Below are 18502 nucleotides of genomic sequence, written 5' to 3'. Positions count from 1 at the left end.
CGCCCACGCGCACACACGCCGGCACAAAGACCCGCTCGCCCACGCTCCGCCCTGCGGCTCCCGCCAGCAGAGCTGCCCCGCCGCACGCACACACTCCACCTGCACACTCCCCAGACTCACGGGCACACCCGGACCCCCGGGGGCGTGCGCGCCGGGCGGAGGCACCCCAGAGGTGCACGCGCACGTGTGCACACACTCCGGTCCACACACCCAGGCCGCCAGGCCACCGCGGAGCGCCCACCACCCAGACACACTGCACACCCGCCGTTCGCTCCCACCGCCTCCCGAGTCTTCAACGCTGACGCCTGGGAGCTTGCGGGCGGCGGGACGCGCGGCCGCACGACTCCCAGAGGCGCCCACGCGCGGGAGGTGCGCGCCCCTCCCGGCCGGTCGCCCCCAGCGCACCACTCCCTGCCGGGGAGTCCCGCCCGCGCCCCGCACTGCCTCCCGCGTCAGCCCCGCACTCACTGTCGGCCCCGCTGCGGCTGCGGCTGCGGCTGCGGCCCGGGCTCCCGCGCGGCCTCGCCGGTGCCGGCTGGGCCGCGGAGGCGGCGGCGGCGGCGGCGGCAGGGGCGGAGCGGGCGGCCGCCGGGGCTGGGACCCCCCTCCCGCCGCCAGAAGCCCCCCTCCTTCCAAGCTTAACCCCTCCAGCGCCGCGCCTCCCTCCGTGCCGCGCCCTTGCCGCCAGCGCGGTGCCCCTCAGCCCCTTACCTGCGGCGGCCCAGCCCCCCAATTCCGGCCGGTCTCGGCAGGTGAGGGGCAGAGGAGCCCGAGACGGGTCGCCGCTGAGTCCGGCCTGGAGTCTCAGACTGGAGTCTTGCTACTGCCCCCCTGGCCATCCAGTGTGGCCAGCGGCACAGCCCCGGCCCGGACATCGGCCGGATCACCTCTCCGGACAGGCGCCACGCTGATCTCCCAGCATCTCCCAGGCCCACTACGGATCCGAAGGGCCCTCAACTCCCCGCCCCTGGGGACAGCCTGGCCCATGGGCTCAGCACTCCTGAGGGAGGCGGCCCCGTGGGACAAAGGGGTGGGCGATCCACTGAAACAATCTGGAATTGGCTGAGGTAGCGTTGGGACCCAGTTCTGGAAAGTCACGCCAGGGCACCTCCTGGCCCTACTCCCGCCCCATCCCTTGGTCCTCGCCTCCGTGGCCATCCCAGCACGGAGCGGGCGCCAGCACGCCCCCACAGCCTGAACAGCCACGGCTCAGGCAGGGCTTGGAACTGCTCCCCTTTGTGCTCCCACCCACTTCTTTAAAGCCAGATCTCTCCCAAAACCGTCTGGCCTGGGGTCTTCAGCCCTCACAGTGGGTGGCTTTAAGCCTGGGCTCTAGGGCTGACCACCCCCTACCGGCAGAGGGCGCAGACGTGTCATCAAGCTCTCCAGAGCCTCCCAGTCCCTACTTACAGAAAAGGGGTGATTAATTATCACCTCAGAGTGCTGTTCTGAGCACTAAGGAGGTCAGTATTTGTAAATGCTCGAAACAGTGGCTGGCACACACAATAAAGTGCCCTACAAACGTTAGCAATTTTCTTTCAACAAAGAGTGACTGTTCAGCTTCAAGCTGATTCCCAGTCTCAGATGCCCTCCTGGGAGGCCCTGAAGGCCCCGTGCCCAGGAGCATCCCAAGTAAAGAGTTTCAAAACGGGATCAGTGCTAGGCCCCAGGAACTCCAAGGAGCTGTGATGACCACATTCGTGGACAGGACAGAGACCCTCGGATAAATGACTCCCAGCCACAGGACAGATGTCAGCTCTGCCAAGGCTGTGGCGACGGCAGGCAATGACCGCTGCATTAGGGGCAGCCAGAGAAGGGGCCCTCCTCTCGGGGCCACCAGGCAGACTACGTGGGGGCAGCCCAACTATCTGGCCAAATCCACACAGGGCAGGGAGATAGGAGCCACTCAGTCACAGGCCAGCTCCTCCACGGCCCTGGACTAACCAACCCCTGGCCCGGAATGCCAGGTTGAAAAGGATGACAGGGAAGCAGGGTTTCCAGAAATCCCAAACTGGCAGGGTATCAGGCCTAAGAGACCCATAATCAAGGTGCCACGGGACCCCAGACGGGGGGGACATGGTTCCCTGACCTGGAAATGAAAGGCTTCATACAGAGGGTGGCATTTGAAGCCGGTTTTGAGGAGAGAGTAGACATTTTTCAAGCGAGGAGGGTACTGGAGTGGGAACAGACCCTTTGGGTCTCCTTGCCCCTCAGACTGCAGGCTCCTCCCTCTTCCTGTCCACCAGCCTGGGTCAGGTAAGTGACCCCTGCCCAGCCCAGCTACGCCTTTGGAGGGCCTGGGTTCTGCTCAGCCTTCAGCTGTAGAGGCCACAGTGCATGGAACACGAAGCAGACAAGTGACACACCGCGAGCAGAGGAGGGGCACGGACACTGTTTTATTGAGTGGCAGGTGCAGGAGAGGCAGCTGGCTCCAGTGCAGAAGCGGAGGTGGCAGGTCATGCCAAGGTGCTGTGGGCATCTGGCAGCCAGGGCCATGCCCCCCATCCTAGGGGACAGCACAAGCTCACTATGACAGGAGTAGCAAGGAGCCGGCCAGGGGAAGAGGCGGCCACAGCCTCCCGTGATCCTGGGCAAGAAGCGGCAGATGAACTTGGCACAGGGGCCTGGGATGGGGGGACTGGGGTCTGGGTGTTCTAGGAGGAGACAAGAAGGGGATCACGTCTGTGGGGTGGAGTAGAGACTGTGGTGGTGGCCACCTGGTCCCAGCACCTGGGAGAAGAGCAGAGGAGTGGTCCGTGTCTGGCTGCCCCCACACCAGCCTGGCTCCCGCCCGATGGCACCGTACCAGCTGCCAGAGCCGAGGCTTCCCGACAGGCTGCAGGCAGAGAAACAAGGATCAGTCCTGAGGCAGGGACCAGGGCCACATCCACAAGAGCTGGCGGAGGAAGAGAGGCTTAGCACAAGGCCCAGTGCCCCGGCTTTCCAGCACCCAGGGCCTGAACCCTCTAGACTGTGGCAAACTGCATCATGGGGTGGAAACCAGAGGGGACCTCACCCAGGACAGAGAGAAAATGGGGGCCGGGCAGGGGCGGGGCCGAGGGGGAAAGTGGTAGGACCAGGCTCCAGATCCTCATGGCTCAATGGAGTGAGCTGGGAGCCCACAGGACCTGAGGCAGGGCCAGGGCTCCTACCTGGTGCTCTCGCTACGGCCATGGTCCCAGGAGCAGCCCTCGTCCTCACAGTGCCCGGCCCGGTCAAAGAAGTAGGAACGGGAGCCAAAGACCTGCCCGTTGAGGATGCGGCTGGTGCTCTGGGGGAGGAAACCACCAAATCTGCTTTCTCCTGCCCCACCACTGGCTTCCCACAGCCCCGCCAGACCCCGGTCCAGGGATTCCCAGCGCCCGCCCGTCTCCGCTGGCCCTCACCAGGTCCTGTGGGGGCCGGTGCACCCGGAAGAAGCCCACCAGCAGCGTGGTGGGCAGCAGCTCCCACACAAAGAGGATGAGGCCGAACACCAGGTAGCCTTTGTTCCCCAGGTCATTCACCAGGTCCGCCTGTGGGAAGGCAGGGGTTTGTGTCAGCCCGCAACAGTGCCAGGGGGGCACCCAGACCGAGTCGGGGCCAACTGGGGGCCAAGAGCCATGGCTACTAAGGAGGCAGCTGGCGTGCTTAATGCCCACCTGGTCAGAGACGTTGTACCAGTCATAATCGAAGGCATCCAGCCGGCTCCGGGGGGCCAAGGCCAGGGCTGCCAGGTTGTAGCAGGCCCGGCTGGCGTAGAGCAGGACCATGGCGCCACCCATCGCCGCTGCCTGGCACACACTGGTCCCCTGGCGGAGATGACAACAGAGGACCCTCAGGGAGGGGAAGCTCCAGCTCCCTCTCTACCTGGAAGATCATGCCCGAAGACCCCAAGGGACACCCAGGGGTCAGGGCTTGTGGCCCTACCTTGGCCTCCAGGTAGATGCTGGTGGAGGGCGCCCGCCGGGCGACAAGGCAGAGGCAGGCAGCAAGAGAGAGTGCGCAGATAACAAAGAGGGAGTCGCTCACCAGGACTCGCACCAGCAGGAGGGCCCAGGGCTGTGCCCGGCGCCGGCGGGACAGCACAGCGCACAGCACATTCACCAGCAGAAAGAGCAGCGAGGCCCCCACGAAGGCCCCTCGGACAGCCAGCCTGCAGCCCACAGCATAGTCAGTCCCAGCCTGGCACTCAAGTGACCACCCAAACTCCCCCAGGCGTCAATCAGAACCAATTCCAACCAATCCAGTCTTTGAACCCTGGCTCTGCAGTTTTACAGATGGGGAAACTGAGGCCCACAGAGCTCGGAAGGTGACTGACCGCTATGGTACAGTGGAAAGAGCACAGGACTGAGAGACAGAGACCTGGGGTCAGGGGCACCCAGGTGGCTCAGTCAGTTGGGTGGTTGAGGGTCTGCCTCTGGCTGGGGTCATGAGCCCAGGCTTCCTGCTCAGAGGGGAGTCTGTTTCTCCCTCTCTCTCTCTCTCTCTGCCCCTCCTCCCCACTTGTGCACTCTCTCGCTCACTCTCCCTCTTTTAAATAAATTAATAAAATCTGAAAGAAAGAAAAAGAGAAAGAAAGAAGGAAAGGAAGGGAAGGAGGGGAAGGAAGGAAGGAAAAGGGAAAGCAAAGGGGAAGGGAAGGGAAGAAAGAAACCTGGGTTTAAGCCCTGGCTCTGCCTTCTGCCAGATCTATGACCTTGAACATGTGGCTTTACCTTGCTGGGCCTCAGTTTCTTCATCTTTCAGATGGGGATAATAACAGCCTCACAGGTAAGTTGTAAAAATGTTTGTGAAAGCTCTTAATAAACTGCAAGACGTTATACAAATGACAAGCTTATCACCACCCAAGGTCAGCCAGAAGTGCACTCTGGGGCTTCCGAGGGCTGGGGCCTCCAGCTCTTCTTCCATGACGCTGGGACCCCTTCCCTTCACACTAGCATGGATGGCTGTTTCGATCAACGCTGCCCTTCATGAGCGCAGGGCCTTTGCGGAGCTGTCCACACCACATGCCTAACTTTTCATGGCTCTTTCGCAAACATTTGCTAAGTTGTCCCCGCTTTGGCAATGCACAGGGTTGGGGGGGTCAAGAAATGGACATGAGGCTGCCCTGCCCCTGGCCTGGGGGATATGCCCATATGTCCCGTGTACTTACAAGCCTCGGCTCATCTCCGGCCGGCGCTTCGCCTTGGCCTTGAACACAACCTGGGAGCAGAGATGCCCATCATTCCTTTGGGCCTGCCACCCCACAGCCCACCCCCACCCGTTACCATGGTTACCTGGGCAAAGTAGAGGTTCATAAGTGTCAGTGTGAAGAACTGCAGGCAGACAGGGCAGCAGTAGAGAAGCCAAAAGGGCAGGGGTCCCAGACGGTTGGCTCGGGGGGTATCTCGGAAGTAGAAGGAGAAGAGGGTGGTGCGCAAGGCAGCCCAGAGCAGACAGAGCGCCAGGAACACTGTCTGATAGCTGAGACGCTTGTGCCCATATAGGAGCACCAGCCAGAGTTGGGCATATACCGAGAAGAAGAGCAGGGCATACAGAGTGGTGTAGGCCGCAGTCAGCCCCAGGGTCACGGCAGGAGGCAGCGCAGGCACCAGCCCAGCAGCGGGCACCAGGCCAGACAGGTTACTCTCCATGTCAGGAAGGGAGGCCTGAATCCCAGAGAAAGAGATGGAGAGGCTGGCAGGGGGCCAGGGAAATAAATATGGAGGGGTGGGAGTTGCAGGGTGCAGCGACAGCGATGGGGAGCTCAGGAGGAAAGAAGCTGCAGCTGGCCAGGCCCTTCCCCCTCAACAGAGGGACCCTGCCCTTGCAGCGGGGCACAGGCAGCCTGAGGCCTGGGCCCCTCACTCTGAGGCGTGGAAGGACAGACCCTCTGGAGGGCAGAGGAGGGAAGTGGGCAGGGTCTCCACCCTGGGCCAGTCCCAGAGCCAGGGTGAGGGGGTGCAGAGGCTGAAGGACAGGGGTCCCTGGCCTTGGTCGCTCGAGTCGTCCCGGCTGGAGGGGGAGAGCCGGCAGATACCCTTCGGCTGAAGGCAGCGGCCGCTGCGGGGGACGCTCGACGCCCAGCTCTCCCCCTCCCCAAACTGGGGTTCTCTCTCCCCTCCAATAATCCGGATTGGGGATGGCCTCTGCCTTCTGTCCTCGGAATTCCGGAAGCTGCCCCCACCCCACCCCACCCCCCACTGCATCCACTCTCCAGCCTCGGGAGGCGGGAGGAGGCCGACGCCGGGTCCTCCGGACGCCGCTGGGGGAGCCGGCTCTGGTCGCTGGGACCCGGGGCTCCGGCTCCCCAGCTCCCCGGCTCCCGCTGCTCCGCCCCCTCCTGCGCCTGCGCCTGCGCGGGTGTCGTTCGCTACGTTAAGTGCGCAGGGTCTGGTCCCACCAGCTCCGCAGCCTCGCGCTGCGCCGTGTCCGGCGCGGAGCCGTTCGAGAATTGGCGCGAGGTGCGCCGCTGGCGGGCGCCAGGGGTTACTAGAGGCAGCGGAGGCCGAGACGCTGGGGCGGAAGCGCATCCGGCGGGCACCCGGGTGGGCCGTGCCCGGAGCCAACTGCCCTCGTTTGTTTGGGGGGCCGCCAGTTCCCAGGCTTCTCTTCCCTATCCCCAAATCGGGATTGCACCGCCTGGCCGGGGGGCGGCAACAACTTCCCTCCCCAGCTCTCCGAGGGAAACTTCCGCCCACAGCCAAGATGGCCCCAGGGCCCCGCCCCCTGGGCTTAACCCGCAGGGCCCCGCGGTCCCGGGGAGGCACGCCCGCCCCACTCCCTGGCCGGCCGCGGTTCCCGCTCACCTGGCCGGCTGCCTGCTCGGCGCGAAGCCCCCGCGAGTCTTACGGCCACCCTCAGCGGGGCCCCCTCTCCTGTGCCGGGGCGGTCATCCTGCCGGGGAGGAGGCTCCCTTGCTTATCTCGAGCGCTCCCGAGCTGGCGCGGAGAGTAGTGCCCCCACGGCGGGCGGTGCGAGGTTTCCACTGTGGGGAAGAGGGAGCGGGACTTCCCGACCCGGCTACCCAGTCCACACGGAGCAGTGACAACAGCAACAATTGCATCCAGATGGAGCAGTAACAACAGCAACAACACCTGCATCTACGGCTGAGCTTCAAGTGAAGCTTTGCAAAGTGCTTTCACCCACAGTAATCACCCTTCGGTTTACAAAGTTCACTGGCTTCTAAGGGAGGTGTCATTATCTTCATTTTGCAGGAGTGGAGACTAAGGCCCAGAGGGGCTGAAGGGCTTGTCAGCAGAAGCCGGTCTCCAGGTTCCAAGTGGGGACCCCAGAGAATCCCTCATCGGCTCCCACACATGGCCCAGGCAAAAGGAAGTCGGGAACTGAGCGGCGGGAGACAAGGAAGGGACCCAGGACGACGGCGGTGGGCAGGGAAGCAGGTCCGCCGGCGGGGGCGGAGCCTGGGCCGGGAGAGGCCACGCCCCCGACCGGCCCTAGTGACATTTCAAGAGCTGATTGGGCTGGGTCGGTGACAGTTCCCGTTGCCCGGGCAACTAGGGCCGGGCTCCCTCAGTACTAGAGGGAGGCGGCAGGCCCAGGTCAGGGGCCTCGAGATCGGGCTTGGGGTAAGACTTGTGTACCGCCACTGAGGGCAGGTTGGGCCGGGGCCTAAGTAGGGGCCTGCGACTGCTTCACAGCACCAGGGCTCCAAAAGAGGAGATTTAGGTCCTGGGTGGACAGGCTGAACGACCTGCCCAGCTAGACTCAGTGGACAGATCTGGGCCTGGGAGGCAGGGTGAACCTGGGGTTCTAAGGTGGGAGAGGGAACTAGAGGCATCTGCTGCCCCCCCTTCACTGGCCACCGTTGGCCCCAGCTGTGCCCTAACTACCTTCCATCTTGCCCCCACAGCCCAGAGCATGTTCCAGATCCCAGAGTTTGAGCCCAGTGAGCAGGAAGACTCCAGCCCTGCAGATAGGGGCCTGGGCCCCAGCCCCACAGGGGACCAGCCCCCAGGCCCTGGCAAGCACCGGCAGACAGCCCCAGGCCTCCTAGGGGAAGCTGCTCACCCCCAGGGGCAGCCGGCCAGCAGCAACCACCATGGAGGTAGGTACCTACCCCCCCAACCACCTGCCTGTCCATCTTGCCCCCAGCCCAGTAGCTTCCCGCATCCCAGCTGCATCCCCACTCACTGGCTGGCTTCGAGTAAGTGCCTAACCTCTCTGCACCTCAGTTTCCTCTTCTGTAAAACAGAGCAATTAATCACCACCATTGTAGGGCTGTTGGGATGATTAGCAGAAATATAAAGGAAGCACTTAATTATAGCGTCAGTGCATAGCAAATCCTCAAAGAATGTAGCTGTTAGTGTAGGACCGGGACAGAAATCACGTAGAGACAGCCAGTGAGCCAGATAGGGGAAGTGACTTGCCTAAGGTCCCACTTGGATGGCATTGCCTTTGATAGGAAGTGGGGCTGGAAGACTCCAAGGTGCCCTGTCCCAGGCTTTGCACCTTCCCTGAAATTGGACATTAGCCCCCAGGTGTATGCTTTCCTGGGCTGTGAAACACCCCCACACTGGGGCCATCCTTGCCCCAAGGATGCCAAGGGCAAGTGACCCGAAGGGGTCTGTCCATATTCATCGAGGGGACCCAGGGCTGAGAGGGGAAGGATGGGCACTGGAGAACAGAGGCCATTTCTCACCAGTACCCACCTTCCCAGTGCCCACCGCAGCCCACTCCACGTCTTGGCACCTGGAATAACCATAGAGATCTTCTGTAAACAAAACTCCTATCCCTAATGTCATGAAGCCGAAAATGACCCCAGCCCCACATTCAGGAACAGGAAGGCTTACAAAGTCCTCCTCCCCCACCTGCATACACACACACTTCGTCAGACTGACCTCCACGGGCTTTCTTTACCTCCTTTACCGTCCAGATCTTTGCCCTTGCTGCTCACAGCTTCCCACCCGCACCTCACCTCGCTGTTCCTCTCCATCTTCCCTGTCAAGGGCTTAATTTGTGCCCACATGCTGCCCCAGCCCCCAGGGGTACATCAGTGAACGAAAGAGATAAAAGTCCTCCTCGCCCTTTGTAGTGCCTCAGGGTTCTAGTTGGGTGGGAGGAGACAGGCCGTCAACAAACAAACAAACAAACAAATGCTCTAATGCGTTGTGGCAGGGCCAGAAATATTCTTTACTTTCTCTTTGGAATCCAGAGTCCTGGAGGGCTGGGGGAGTGACTCTAACTGAGGTGGTCAGGGTCAGCCTTGGTAAGAAGCAACATTTGAGCCAAGGTTGGAAGTGGTGAGAGGTGAGCCCTGCCCATCTCCGCGGAAAGACACATCCTGGCGGAGGGAAGGGCAAATGCAAAGGCCCTGAGGGCAGGACACAGTCTGGGCAGATGAGGGGAGGAGAGGTAGAGATGCCGCGAGGGATGAATGGGGGGGAGGGGCACCTGGGCAGGGCCTGCTTCCAGGCCTGTGTCCGGACGTGGGCTTTCACTTGGAGTGAAAACACACGGGAGGGCTTTGAGCAGAGGCAGGGCGGTCTGATTTGGGACCAAGAATATCACCACCACCCCCGTGTTGCGACTAGTCTGCAGCGGGGCAGAAACAGCCCCGGCGGGGAGGCTGCTGCGGAGTCCCAGTGAGGGAGGGGGATGGCTTGTGCACGAAGGGTGACAGAGGAGGTGGTAAATAGCTGGACTCTGGGTTAATTTTGAAGGTAGAACTGGCAGGATTTGCCAGCAAACTGGGCGTGGGGTGTGTGGGCAAGAGAGGCGTCAGGGATGGCTGCAAGGAATCTGGCCTGGGCACCTGGAAGGGAGTTGCTGCTCTTAACTCTGACGGAACTGCAGCAAAATCAGGAGGCAGGTTTGGGCCAGGGCAGGCTAGAGGTGCCTTTTGGGGAGCCAGATGGAAATTTCTAGGAGGGATAGGTCCAGGTGGGATTTGTACACGTGGGAGTTGTCAATCACTGAGGTAGTGTTCTCTCAGGCCCTGGGAGCCAGTGGAGACAGGCAGGGGCCTGGGTTGGGCCTGAGCTGAGCCTTGGGCTTTGGCCTTCAGAGGGCCGCAGCAGAGGACGAGCCTGTGCTGGGGCCTGAGAAGGAATTGGCAGCAGTATGGGAGGGAAACCAGGAGGAGGCAGGGCCCAGCAGCAAGGGGATGCTTCTGGCTGGAGGAGGGCTGGGAGTGGAGGGCTGGAGTTGCCAACAGGGATGTTGCAGTTTGGGTTGGGGGGGGGGTCTGACCTCCGTTCAGTGGGGAGGGGTAACAGGAAGAGAGGTGGAGACAGAAAGAAGAACCTACTCGAAGCTGTGCTCCAGGCAAGGGAGCAGAGAAGGCCCAGGGAGGATCAAGGAGAGGTGGTTTTGTTGTCGTTGTTCTTTTTTTTTTTTTTTTTTTAAGATTTTATTTATTTATTTGACAGAGAGAGAGACAGCCAGCGAGAGAGGGAACACGAGTAGGGGAGTGCGAGAGGAAGAAGCAGGCTCCCAACGGAGGAGCCTGATGCGGGGCTTGATCCCAGGGATCCGGGATCACTCCCTGAGCCAAAGGCAGATGCTTAACAACTGAGCCACCCAGGCGCCCCCGTTGTTCTTATTTTTTAAGGGGAAAGAAAATAGCTTGTCTCTAAGCTGGTGGGAGTAATCCAGGAGCCAGGGCACTACCAGATGAGGCCGACATCTAGCTAGAGAGATGTCCTTGAGTAGGACAGAGGGGTCTGGCGCCTGGGGAGGGCTGGCTCAGCTAAACACAGGACAGTGGACATGGGTGCGTGGTCGTGGGTAGATATTCATGGGAAGAGGTTTCTCTTGTGGGTGCTGCCAGTTTCTCCAGGAAAGGGTTGAAGGAGAGCATCAGGTTTGAAGGGGTTGTCCATCCCCAATCCTAGAGCGTGCAGGGTGGGCTGGGCAATGTCGAGGGCCCCACTGGGTTTTATGGCCACAAATTTCTTTCTTTCTTTTTTATTATACATTTTTTTCTAAAGATTTTATTTATTTATTTGAGAGAGAGTGAGAGAGAGAGAGCATGAGTGGGTGGGAAGGGCAGAGGGAGAGGGAGAAGCATACTCCCTGCTGAGCAGGGAACCTGAGGTAGGACTCTATCCCAGGACCCTGGGATCTGGGATCATGACCTGAGCCACCGACTTGAGTCACCCGGGTGCCCAAGGCCACGAATTTCAAAGGAGGTGGCCTGGCTCTGCTTTTCTCCAGCCACACTGGCTGCTGGGGGCCGTGGGGGTCAGGAGGGTGTTGGAGTTTAACCAGAGCTGTGCCTGTATCTGCCCAGCTGCGGAGGGGTGCTCGAGGGTGCCTGCAAGGGAGGGAGTGGTTGGTGTGGGCTGTAAGCTTTCACTGGAAGTTCTGGCATCTCTAGAGTGGGCTACCAAAGGAGGGAGTCCCCCAGGGAGGAGGTGTGGGGCTTGGGATGGAGTTACTGAAGGTTCTGGCGGGGGGGGGGGGGGTGCTGAGAGCCAGAGCAGGGCTGGAGAAGGAGGGACAGGGAAGGAGAGGCTGGAAAGTGGAAGGGCCACTTGGGTCCTGGGAATGAATGAAGACAGGACTGGAGGGAGCTCCTGCACCAGTGGGTTGCGGCCTGGGGGCGGGGGCGCCTAAGGCACTGACAGGAGGGGGCACCTCCCCCAGCTCCAGACCCTTCCAGGACAAGGTTGGGGAGGGAGACAGTAGCCGTCACGCGCAAGGACTGACTGAGTTCTTAAACTTTTGACTTAGTTTTCTTTTTATTTTTTTAATTTAAATTCAATTAATTAACATAGAGTGTATTGCTAGTTTCAGAGGTGGAGGGCAGTGACTCATCAGTTGCAGTAATATCCAGTGCTCATGCCATCGCGTGCCCTCCTTAATGTCCATCACCCCGTTACCCCATCCTCCTACCCCCCTCTTGATTTAGTTTTCTTTTCTTTTTTAAGATTTTATTATTTATTTCACGGAGAGAGAGGGAGAGAGAGAGCGGCAGGCAGAGGGAGAGGGAGAAGCCGGCTTCCCGGTGAGCAGAGTCTGGCAGGACACGGGGCTGGATCCCAGGCCACTGGGATCATGATCTGAGCTGAAGGCAGGTGCTTCGCCGACTGAGCCCCCCAGGCGCCCCTTGACTTAGTTTTCAATGCCTAAAAAGCAAATGATTTTCCCATTAAAGATCAAGTGCCATGACCTGTGGGAGCCACAGAGCCCCTGCCCCCTCCGGACCGGCAGAGTCCCGTCACTCTTCATATCCCCTGCCCCCTGTGCCCTGTGGGACTGGACTGTCTGTGTCCCCAGGGCAGAGACTGTGCCACCTTTTGTGCTGTGAGAGCCTCAGCGCATAGGCCAGTGCCTGGGACAGGTAGGTGCATGGTGAGCCGTGGGCGTGTGTGTGGATGCCGGAGAGGGAAGCAGGAACGCCCAGAGGGTTCGAACGCCGCTCCACCCTCCATTAGCAGGTGGAACCTGAAGGCTGGTTAGCGGTCGGCCTCAGCTTTCGTATCTGGAAAATGGGACTAGAGCTGTCCTCCCTTCTTGTGGGGGATGGTCGGTTAATATAGGAAAGGGGCTGGGGCGCCTGGGGGGCTCAGTCGGTCAGGTGCCTGCCTTCTGCTCAGGTCATGATCCCAGAGTCCCAGGATGGAGCCCCACATCAGGCTCCCTGCTCAGTGCGGAGTCTGCTTCTCCCTCGGCCCCTCCTCACCCTGTGCGTGTTCTCTCTCACTCTCTCTCTCTGTCTCTTGCTCAAATAAATAAAATCTTAAAAAAAAAAAAAAAAGCTCCTCTTAAAAAAAAAACAACAACATAGGAAAAGTGCTTAGAAACAGTGCCTGGCCCAGAGGGCCGTTTGCTGTTCTGACTGTTACTGCAATTGTTGCTGTTATTGGTTTTTTGGGGGGTTTTTTGGTTTTTGTTTTGTTTTGTTTTGTTTTGTTTTTGTCAGAGAGAATGAGGGCACAGGCAGGGGGAGCAACAGGCAGAGGGAGAAGCAGGCTCCCTGCATCCCAGGACCCTGGGGTCATGACCTGAGCGGAAGGCAGATGCTTAACCAACTGAACCACCTGGGTGTCCCTGTTGTTATCCTGAGTTGGCCCAGGCTCTGAGCAGAGCTGAGGACTAACCTATGCCCTCCTGATAATGGATCAAGTACATAGAAGCAGAATGTAAAGGCCTTGAAAGCCACACTGAGGAGTTTGGACTTTACCTCCTCGGCAGTGGGGAGCCATCGAAGGTTTTAGGCAGAGGACAGACACAGTTGGGTTTAGAGCAAGGGGTGGCAAACCACAGCCACACGCTAAATCCCTATTTTTTGGCAGCCCATGAGCTAAGAATGGTTTCGACGTTTTAAAAATTTTAGTGGAATACAGCAACACAATTATATACTGTTTATGGCTTCTTTCAAGCTGTGACTACAAAACTGAGTAGTTGCAACAGAGACTGTGTGGCCTGCAATGCCCGAAACATTTCCTCCCTGGCCTTTTACAGAAAGCATTTGCCAGCCCCTGCTCTAGAGTGTTTTCTGATTTAGCAGCTCTGAGCAAGATGGGGCGTGTTCTTGGCCAGGAAGGGATTTCTGTACCCCAGATGGCTTTACGGTAGACAGGGGTCTGGGCTGAGGCCCGTAGGTGCTGGAAGCTGATGGGCCTCATGTGCCTGCTCGGTTTGGGGCGCCACACGGCTGCCACGCCACTCTGCCTGCTGGGGGGGGCAAACAGTATGGGAACACCCGCATGCAGGAGGTCAGAGGTCAGGATCCACACCCCGCGCTGCCTGAGGGCACAGCTTCACCGCCTCAAGCCGCCTGGAACACCGTGGAACACTACCATTTCACTGAAGCGTGTCAGATGCTCTCAGAAGTGTGAACTTGGATGTGTCCAGCCCCGCCCGCTTACCCAGAATCCCCATGGTAAAAAACTTAAAGCTTTGCTGGGGCTTGGGGCTCCCCCACCCCCGCCTCAGGCGGGCCTTTGGAGAGGATGGTGTGAGCCAGCAAGCCTGAGCAGCCACCCGGGCTCACACCCAGGCAGGAGCCACTCCCCGGCCCTCCCATTTCGCTTCCCCAGAGTGGGGAGAGGCCACCTCTGTCCTGCCCAGGAATGTGTAGGGGCGAGAGCTGATTCGAGGGTGGGATGGTTCAGAGTGAGGATGTCCACTCCCCAGGGAGTTCCCAGAAAATTCCTCAGGTTTTTTTCCAGTAAAGAGGACACTTTTAAAAGCTCAGTTTACACAAATGGTCATCATTCTGGTGGTGGCTGGCTTGGCATGCCTAAGTCCATGGCTTTGGTGCAAATAGCCTGCCCCATAGGATAGGCTCCTGGTAGGGCTGGCACTCACGGAAGGCCCAGAGGTCCCCAAATGGCAGCCCCAAGGTGGCCCGTGGTGCTGATGTTGGGAACCTGGGGCACAAGCATGAAGCACACAGGACCTGGAGCTAGACTGGCTGGGTTTGGATCCCAGCTCTGCCACCTGCTAGCTGTGTGACATTGGGGAAGCGACTTACCATCTCTGTGCCTTAGTTTTGTCCTCTGTAAAATGGGGACAGTGAGGAACCTTCCTCATAGGGTGCGGTGGGGATGTAATGAACCGATTCAGGTGAAGCACTTCCAACCTGACATGGCCAGTGCTCTTCTGCTTGTCCTGATTCCTGGGCGAGGGGGCGGCGCCCACACCAAGCGGCCACCCGCAGGTCACTCACTTCCTGACTCTTGGACCTTGCGTCTGTCAGGTACGGTGCTTGTATGCATTCTTAAAAGCTAGTAAAGGAGAACAGCTGACGTTCCTTGAGCCCTTAGGTAGCCAGGAGGGTGTGCCCACTGCAGTACCTCTGGCAGGTTCCTAACCTCTAGGTGCCTCCGCTTCTTCGTCTGTAACATAAGGGAAGGTAGCAGGTGCCTCACTGGGAAGCGCGAGGTTTCAGGATGTAAGAGGGGCAGAACCTGGTGCTCCCCTTGTCTCCCCTGTTGTCAGGGTGGTCCTGGGAGACAGGGACTGCCCTCATTTCTTTTATTTTTTAAGATTTTATTTATTTATTTGATAGAGAGAGGAAGAGCATGAGTGGGGGGAGGGGCAGAGCAGGGAGCCCGACTCGGGGCTCAGTGCCAGGACCCTGGATCATGACCTGAGCCAAAGGCAGACAGTTAACGACTGAGCCACCCAGGCTCCCCCCTCTTTTTTTTTTTTTTTTAAATTTTATTTATTAGAGACATCATGAGCTGGGGGAGAGGCAGACTCCCCCCTGGGCAGGAAGCCAAATTACGGGCTTGATCCCAGGACCCTGGGATCATGATGGGCTGAAGGCAGACACCCACCTGACCGAGCCACCCAGGCACCCCTGCCCCCATTTCACAGAGGAAGACACTGGGGCCCCAACAGGTTAGAAGAGAGCCCAAGGTGGGGCATCTGGGTGGCTCATTTGGTTGGGCATCTGCCTTTGGCTCAGGTTGTGATCCCAGGGTCCTGGAATTGAGCCCCACATCTCCTTGGGCTCCGTGGTCAGGAGGGAGTCTGCTTCTCCCCCTCCCTCTGCCCCACCTCCCTGCCCATACGCATGTGCTCTCTTCCTCTCTCTTGCTCTCAAATAAATAGAATCTTAAAAGGCGGGGAGGTCCAAGATCACAAAGCAGGAATCTGGTCGAGGTAGGGCACCTGCCTCTGCCCACGCCCCCACGCCCCACGGACCTGGAAAGTGCTCTGTAGATCGGCCTGTTCTTATGAAGGGTCTTTTTATTCCTGACCTTCCAGCCCACATCCCCAGTGCCAATTTCTGATTTAGCTGCCTAATCCCTACTCCCACCTCACTCCTCAGAGGCCTTATGGTGTTTCTGCCTGACCTCAGGCCTGGACTCTGGTGAAGCTCAGAACAGCCAGGAGCTCTGACCACCCTCTTAACCTAGGCCTTTCTGGATCCAGCACCCTCTTCCCTTCTTAGCTTTCTTGGCCACGTCTCTGGAGCTGGGCCCCTTGGAGGCCCTGCAGCCCCTGAAAGTGACCTGCAGGGCTTTGCCTAAGGTCCTTTGGGAGAAGATGAGACACTGTTACCCCGGCTTCAGAGCCTAAATCTTACTTCTTCCAGAATGTCTTCCCGGACAGATGGGCCTTCCCAGGGGCTTTGAGCATCTTCCCCCGCACTTGTTTTCGTGATGTCTTTCACCCGACTAGGTAGCTCTGGGTTTTTGCTCCTGGGAGTGATTCTAGGTCTTTGTTGGTCTAGTTTTGGGGGTGGGGTTGACAGGAGTGGAGGGATGGCACACAGTACACAGGTCAGACACAGAACACAGGAGAGGGGAGCGTGAATGACAACCCACCGTGTACTTTCAGCTTTCAGAGCACTTTCACACTCTGTTTTATGTGACCTTTCCACAGCCACTGGTGGTAGGGGATGGGTCAGTCCCCACACAGAGGTGAGCACACCGGCTCAGAGTTGAAGGGTGGTCTGATAAGGGAAGAGGTGTAGCTCAGTTGTTGATCGGTGGACTCTGGAGTCCAAGAAACCTCTAGAGACTTCCAACCTGAGAGTGTCATACTGTGTGACCGTGGACAAGTCACTGCTCTCTAAGCCTCTGTCTTCTCGTCTGTAAAACGGAGGCAGTGTTAGGACTCACTTCTTAGGATGGTTAGGAGCCTAATGAGGGAATTCCCAGGGCTAGCACATAGTAAGTGCTCCAGAATCATTACCGTAAAAAGTCAACAGACCCTTCCGGACTCGTTCCCCAAAGCAGGTGCTTTGAGAGGTACAGACAGGCAGCTGACAGGTCCTTGCTCTCCAGGGACCCAAGGTCTCCCTAGGCCACAACAGGGAAACAAACGGGCCCCAGCACATCACTTGCAGAGCTGGAGTTCAGCCCTGCCTAGGGCAGGAGACCTCATCCAGGTGCTTGATTTCCTCCAGGGAGTGCCCTGAGGCCTCATGGTCTTGGCGTTGATAACTATACTACTTACGCCCTTATTTTATGGCAGGCACAGAGGTCATTTAATACACTAGGCCCCACTATTGGGGCTCAATTAAGATTTGTGGGATTAATGAGAAGTTAATTCGAATCTTCACAAAAGCCCCAGCAGCTTCCCTCACTTTACATATGAAGGAACTGAACTGGGGCTCCGAGGTACTGTGAGGTACCTGGGAAGGTACTGTGCACACAGAGACATCAGCGGGCGGGGAGCTGGTGCCGAGGGCTTTGGCAAGGCTAGGGGCGCAGAAGAGTGGAGACTCATGTCGCCTCTGTCCCCTGTGCAGGCGCTGGGGCTGTGGAGCCCCGGAGTCGCCACAGCTCGTACCCCGCGGGGACCGAAGAGGATGAAGGGTTGGAGGAGGAAGAGCTCAGCCCTTTCCGGGGGCGCTCGAGCTCAGCGCCCCCCAACCTCTGTGCTGCACTGCGCTATGGCCGCGAGCTCCGGAGGATGAGCGACGAGTTCCAGGGCTCCTTCAAGGTGAGTGTCGGGCTCTGTAGTTCCAGGACCCCTCCTCTCCCTCTGGCCTGACCCTTCCTGAGTCCCATGGCCTGCCGGTATCTGTAGTGCAGTCCGTGCGTCAGGAGGCTAAAGCGCCTGAGTTCCCCAAATCCTCAGGGCGCGAGGCATGCCGGTATTAGTGCGCCCGGTCGGCCCCTTTCTGATATCCGGGTTCTTTGGCCTCAACTTCAGAAGTTCTTGAATTGCCGTCCCGGCTTCCCGGCTAGGTCTCGGGCTCTGGCGCTTACAGGTTTCTAGGCGTTCTCTCCCCGCGCCCCTGGCACGGTGTGTCTGGGATCTAACCAGCCCCATTCCTAAGGGCCGGAGCGACCCTCCAAGCTTCCTAAAGTGGTCAGGAGGCCCCTCGGTACAAGGCATGCTGGGAGCTACGGTCTTTAGGTCCGCCGGCATCTCAATTAGCGGTGGGATTCCGGAGGTGGAGGGCTCCGACTTGGGCTGCCAGGACGAGCTAACTCGTTTAACCCTTTCCTCCTCCCATCCCGAAGGGACTTCCTCGCCCGAAGAGCGCGGGCACAGCGACGCAGATGCGACAAAGCCCCAGCTGGACGCGCGTCATCCAGTCCTGGTGGGATCGGAACTTGGGGAGAGGAGGCTCCGCCCCCTCCCAATGACCTGTCCCACAGCCGAAACTCTCCCCCCTTCCCGGCGCCGCCGGCGGCCATCTTGGGTGTGGGCGGAAGTCTTTTCCGCAGGCTTTATGCAAGAAAGAGGATCAGTTCTTTCCTTTTCGAAGGAGGCGATCTGACCCCAAAGCCCGATTCCCTTCCGGTGTGTACCAGGAGGACGGAGGGGTTTGGCCCCGTCGGAAGTTTTGAAGTTTATCGGTCCTTAGCCGCCGGAAGTGGCCCCGTGACCCCGCCCCCGGCGCTGGGCTACCCCTAGCGTCTGCGTCAAGTTGCAAGTCGGGAAAGTCTTGACTTCACCAGAACCTTTTCCTGCGCGGTATCGCTGCGGGTCGTCGCTTGCAACGAAATGTGCTAATAAAAGCCGCATTTGTGCCGCCGAGTCTCCTCTCTCCGTCGCTTGGGGCTTCGCGGGCAGGGGAAGCGCTAGTACAGAGTTTCAAAAGATGCCCTCGCTTTACACATAAGAGAAACCGAGGCGCTTTTTGAGTGACTTATCCTGG

At 59.2% G+C, this 18502-nt stretch overlaps 2 protein-coding genes across 4 annotated transcripts; one reads left to right on the top strand and one right to left on the bottom strand.

The window, feature by feature from the left end:
- Nucleotides 1–2376: 2376 nt before the first annotated feature.
- On the bottom strand, nucleotides 2377–7364 carry GPR137 (G protein-coupled receptor 137). Of its 3 annotated transcripts, XM_040639302.1 has the most exons (8): nucleotides 6771–7364; nucleotides 5259–5630; nucleotides 5135–5184; nucleotides 3910–4135; nucleotides 3642–3791; nucleotides 3387–3515; nucleotides 3153–3271; nucleotides 2377–2836 (listed from the first exon to the last, which is right to left on the bottom strand). In XM_040639302.1, exons 2-8 carry the CDS (start codon nucleotides 5613–5615, stop codon nucleotides 2677–2679), a joined length of 1191 nt encoding a protein of 396 aa, XP_040495236.1. In that variant the 5' UTR covers nucleotides 5616–5630; nucleotides 6771–7364; the 3' UTR covers nucleotides 2377–2676. The 3 variants fall into 3 exon arrangements, with proteins under 3 accessions (XP_040495236.1, XP_008707192.1, XP_040495237.1); XM_008708970.2 differs by lacking the exon at nucleotides 6771–7364 and having other exon boundaries at nucleotides 5259–5995; XM_040639303.1 differs by lacking the exons at nucleotides 3910–4135; nucleotides 5259–5630; nucleotides 6771–7364 and adding an exon at nucleotides 6002–6509.
- Nucleotides 7365–7420: 56 nt separating this feature from the next.
- Nucleotides 7421–18376, top strand: BAD (BCL2 associated agonist of cell death). The gene is made up of 4 exons (XM_008708967.2): nucleotides 7421–7550; nucleotides 7835–8029; nucleotides 17141–17334; nucleotides 17862–18376. The coding sequence occupies exons 2-4, from the start codon at nucleotides 7843–7845 to the stop codon at nucleotides 17985–17987; spliced, it is 507 nt and encodes a 168-aa protein (XP_008707189.1). The 5' UTR covers nucleotides 7421–7550; nucleotides 7835–7842; the 3' UTR covers nucleotides 17988–18376.
- The last annotated feature ends 126 nt before the right edge of the window (nucleotides 18377–18502 follow it).

This window comes from Ursus maritimus, unplaced genomic scaffold, assembly GCF_017311325.1.
Source record: "Ursus maritimus isolate PB19 unplaced genomic scaffold, ASM1731132v1 scaffold_23, whole genome shotgun sequence".
NCBI classification, from domain to species: Eukaryota; Metazoa; Chordata; class Mammalia; order Carnivora; family Ursidae; genus Ursus; species Ursus maritimus.
Note: the sequence above shows the minus strand (reverse complement) of the source record. Positions and strands in the feature narration are given on the sequence as shown.